This window comes from Patagioenas fasciata, chromosome 25, assembly GCF_037038585.1.
Source record: "Patagioenas fasciata isolate bPatFas1 chromosome 25, bPatFas1.hap1, whole genome shotgun sequence".
Classification (NCBI taxonomy): Eukaryota; Metazoa; Chordata; class Aves; order Columbiformes; family Columbidae; genus Patagioenas; species Patagioenas fasciata.
The window spans coordinates 4,077,962-4,082,675 of NC_092544.1; the positions used below are offsets into that span (position 1 = coordinate 4,077,962).

At 60.2% G+C, this 4,714-nt stretch overlaps 1 protein-coding gene across 1 annotated transcript; it reads right to left on the bottom strand.

The window, feature by feature from the left end:
* Positions 1-4,509, bottom strand: MYCL (MYCL proto-oncogene, bHLH transcription factor). Its single transcript, XM_065857207.2, has 2 exons — positions 3,820-4,509; positions 1-1,585 (listed from the first exon to the last, which is right to left on the bottom strand). Exons 1-2 carry the CDS (start codon positions 4,505-4,507, stop codon positions 1,026-1,028), a joined length of 1,248 nt encoding a protein of 415 aa, XP_065713279.2. The 5' UTR covers positions 4,508-4,509; the 3' UTR covers positions 1-1,025.
* Positions 4,510-4,714: the final 205 nt, after the last annotated feature.

Below are 4,714 nucleotides of genomic sequence, written 5' to 3' on the forward strand. Positions count from 1 at the left end.
TGTTGCAAACTCATTTATTTATGAAGTGTGAGGTAATGAAGAAAGTGCTAAATCCAACCACAGTGTTAACTCTAACGGTTCTCAGCAGGTCAGTGGGGACCCAAGGGTGCTGTCCCACGGGGCCACCCCTGCCAGCACCCCCGGGAGGGGACAGGGGACTCTGTCACCCTGTACCCCAGCACAGCTTGGCCAGCAGGACAGCACAGGCAGGGGGAAGCCCCAAATGCAGCACAGCCCCCCCTGCACCCAACCTGCCCCTTCCAGCCCAGCCTCCTGCAAAGGCCAAAGCTCTGCTGGGGATTTTGTGTGGCTGCTGGTGAGGGGGTGCTCACAGAGGTGGGAAAGGGGGTCACAGGGATGGGAAAGGGGAAAAAACCATCCCCTGTTATTGCAAATGGGTGGTTTGGAGAGCTACAAGGGGGGAACCGGCCTCGGTGGGGACTCAGCTCAAGGGTCCAGCAGGAACCAGCCCCTTCCTGATCTCCCTAAAGTGCAGCAGGACTGAGCCCACCCCCACAGCAGCAAACCCCCTTCAAAACAAAAGTTTTTATATATATATATAAAAAGCAAACTCTTTACCAGTACTTCTCCAAAAGTGGTACAAAAATACAGTATAAAAACACAGCCTCCAGTATAAGACTCGTAGTTACAGCAGCAGTTTCTAGAACAGAAAAATCCAAGACAAGCTACTGTGTGAAGTGGTAAGAAAGTAAGGTACGGTCCAGCCGAGCAAGGGATCACTGTGAGCCCACAAATCAAAGCAGTCACTTGAAGAAGCTGGACAGGGCAAATCTTGCAACAGCCGGTGCCAAGACACCGGCCCCAGGCAGGTGATGCCACGGTGAGCGGGTCCCACAGCCGGGAGCGGCACCACAACCACCCCACATGCAGTGACCACCGTGTGCTCCAGCCCCCCGGGGCCAACAGTTCAATAACCAATCAAAACCAACAAAAATTAAAATGTGCAAATTGAGAGGGACACAGCGGGGAGGGTGTGGGGACCAGAGTGGGGGGTACATTGGGTGCTAGTGCCCCTTGAGGTGAGCAATCCGTTTGAGCAGCTGAGTCTGCTGCAGCCGCAGCTGCCGCTTCTCAGCCGCCATCCTCCTCTCAGCACTGATGAGGGACTGCAGGTACTCGGAGGATTTGCTCAGAATCACCACCTTGGGTGTCTTGGGGCAGCTGGCGAGCCCGGGCACCTGGTCCCGCAGGGCCAGGAAGCGTGAACGCAGATCGTTGCGCCGCTTGCGCTCCAGGAAATTGTGGTTTTTCCTCTTGGCCACGTCCTCGCTGTCGGAGCCGGGGCCGCTGCCGGCTTTGGGTAAGCCGGGCTCGGGCAGTGTGATGGCAGGGGCCAGCTCTGCAGCGCTCGGTGCCTTGTCCTCGTCCTGCTGGGGCGGCTCTGGCGGGGGACAGGGGTCCGGCGGCGAGCGGGCGGCGTAGTTGTGCTGCTGCTGGTGGACCGAGATGTGGAAGCGTTTCATGCAGGGGTCCAAAGGGTCGGCGCGCAGTGTGATGGTGACCGGCTTCCTCAGGCTGAGCGATTGTCTCTTCTCCACGGTCACAACGTCGATCTCTTCACCTTCTGCTCAAAATGGATGTGGCGAAACAAAGAAAAATTCCCCATCAGTTGGGAGCACCTGGTCACCCCTCATCATCCCGCTGGGGCTCCCTGCATGATCCCCCCGCTGCCACCCCACAGAAGTTTGCTCGTGCACTGCAAAGCCACTCTGCGACCTCCAGAAGGGATTCTGTGATTTAAAAACTCCTCCAGTATCGTCACACAGGAAGAATCTTCCCTCCACATTCATATGCTAGGACCCCTGGAATTGGGATAGGGCTTTACTTCTGCTTAAGGAGCAACATGTGTCCAGGATGAAGAATCATCCAGTAAGAAACACCAGAGCCCATCTGGGGACACAGGAGGATGCGGGGGACCTGGCACAGCCTGACTCCAAAGTTCATCCTGGTCGGGTGCTTTCATGGCCCATTGGAATTGTAAATGAGGGACACGGGGGCAGAGCTGCCCTTTGTTCCCCTTGGCTGCAGCTTCCCACTTGGGTGACTTGTTACTTTTCACAAGTGATAAACCCCATTCAGTCCAGGCTTCCTGGGGACAATCCCCGCGGTGCAGGGGGACAGGGAGAGGTGAAGGGGTCCCTCCCACAGACTTGTTGAACCGCAAAGGCATCTCAAGCCCAGGAGTCAGCAGGGGGAGGTTATCAGAGCTGTGAACAGCAAGACTCAAATAAAGCATAACCAGACCTAAAGCACCCTGTTGTCACCACAGCTTGTCCCACCCCAGCAAAGCCCAGCGGCATGAAGCTGGCCCCTGGGGACAAAGGGATGACTTGGCTCCAGACACACCTCACACTCTCACTTTAGGAACACAATTTCAACTTTCTTTCTTAGACTTTTGGGGAAAATACAGCCGGTCACTGAAGGTCAAACGATGGTGCTCAAACCACCACCAGTACCTCGGGCAGAGGCCTGGCCACTCTTGAAGCTACTGAAGGGGGGACACTCGCTGTCCCCACAGACTCATCAGTGTCACAACCCGATCGGTCTCAGCCCCACGTGTGTACACACAGACCCCCCCTCGCCGCCCATTAATAAAAGTCGGGACGCACGGCCCCGCCCCCCGGAGCCGCCAATTGGCTTCCTAGCGGGGGCGGCCGGCTCTCCTGCCACCCCATTGGCCCCCGCCGCTGTCCATCAGCGCAGCCCCCTCTCATTGTTTGCAATCTGTTGCTTTTTGTTCGGCGCCCACGTGGCGCGACCGGATCGGGACCGAGATTGATCCCGGGACCGGGATCCCCACGCCATCCCCCTCTCGCCCCCTGGCCGGCCCCCGCAATTTGGGTTAAGCCTCTTAGCACCCGCGACCCGCTTTACCGTCCCCGGGCTCCTAATGGCATTAAGTCCCCGTCCCGCACCGTGACTCACCGGCGCAGGTCGTTGCCACCGGCAGATTTATTAACGGGGTCACGGCACCGGCAGGGCCGCGTCAGCGCTTCCACGGCAGCCGAGTCAGCCCGGCTTTCGTGGGGGCGAGAGAAACGGCGTACGACCCCCGGGGCGGGGGGGATGGGGGAGAATGTTTGTAAACAGGGACTTAAAATAAGTGGTTATAACGCAAGATGTCTTGGTGGGTTTCAAAGGCATCCGCTTCCCAGCGCGACCCCCCATGTAAACATTTCGCCCCCCCGCCCCACGCGTGACACGCAGACGTGCCCTGGGGGTGACCCGGGACGCGCTACAGCTGATGCGGGATGTTCCTGCCCATCCCACGGAGCCACCGCCTCGGGGGACGCGGCCGCTACTCCACCACCTGCCAGCCGCAGGGGATATTTTGTTTTTCGTCCCGAGAAAAAGCCCGTCCCGGGTGGGCCCCGTGAGCGTGGGGGACAGGGGAAACAGCCGAGCCGACGAGCCCGCAGCAGAGCACACTGCAACACTCGAGAAAAATAGCAAACTTTCCACGGTGAGCTGCAAACTTGCTCCTCACCGACCAGCCCGCGAGGCTCCCGTGGGGCCCGGCCGGGCGAGAGGGGCCACCAGAGACCCACGCAGCAGCCGAGGGGAGCCCCACGTCCCCTCCTGCGTGGGGCAGGGGGTTTCCGAACAGGAGCCCCGCGGGAAGGGGCGCAGCCGAGCCCGCTTTGTTCGTGGGACCGGGACTCGCTTGGAACCGCAACAAAGGCGCTGCCTGGGAGGCTCCCTACACACACATGTGTGGACACGCGTGTCCTCCACGCCGGGCTCCCCGCGGGTTGCAGCAAGGCTGGGCCGGGGCCAGCCCGCACCTCCATCCCTTACCAGAATCGCTTTGGCCCTCGGATCCCGAGGATGCGGGGATCTTGCTCTCGGCCAGCGGGCAAAGGAAGACGGCAGCGGGATCCACGCACTCGCTCACCGAGCTGCTGAACCCAAAATCCTGGCCAAAAGAGGGTTTGTGGGGGGTGGCCCTCTGCGTGCCCGTCGAAAGTTTCTCTGTCATCGCCTTCTCCAGTCTCTCCCGGGCTGAGAACCCGCTCCACATGCAATCCTTAAGGATGAAAGCGCTCAGGTTCCCGAAGATCTCCCCCGTCCCTATGAGATACTCCGGCTCTTCCCCGGCCAGACAGTAGCGGGAAAAGCAGCCGGAGCGCTCGTCCGCCCCCGAGCAGCTGCCTTTCTCCCCGGGGGCACCCAGGGGGGACAGTGGGGGCGTGGGGACCAGCTCAAACTTCTTCCAGATGTCCTCGCTAGGTGCCGTGGAGCGGTGGAAATCCTCCTGGGCGTCGTGGTCGTAGAAGTAGTGTTGGTACGAGTCAAACTCCATCTCTGCATGGAGGGGAGGGAGGTGACAAAAGGCAGAAAAGAAAAGCGCGCACCACTCGTTCCGATCTGCAGCCCTGCTCAGGAAAGGGGGTCCCTCAGCCCCATAGACGAAGGTGGGGAGCCACCTCGCCCGGTGCTGCGAGACCCTACCGCACCAGGCACCCAACCGGGACGGCGGGTGCATTGTTTCCCCCCCTCTCTTATAGCCTCTCTGCAGCGCCTGGCCCCGCCCTCTGGCCAATCGACGTGATGCGATTTGCATAGAGGGCGGGGTCATGCATATTCCACGCCTCCCCGGAGGGCACGGTTTGAGGAATGCCGCAGCCCCCGCGCCCCGGGTTTCCCGGTCCTGCTAACGGGGATGCTAACGGGTTTGCTAACGGCGCTATTA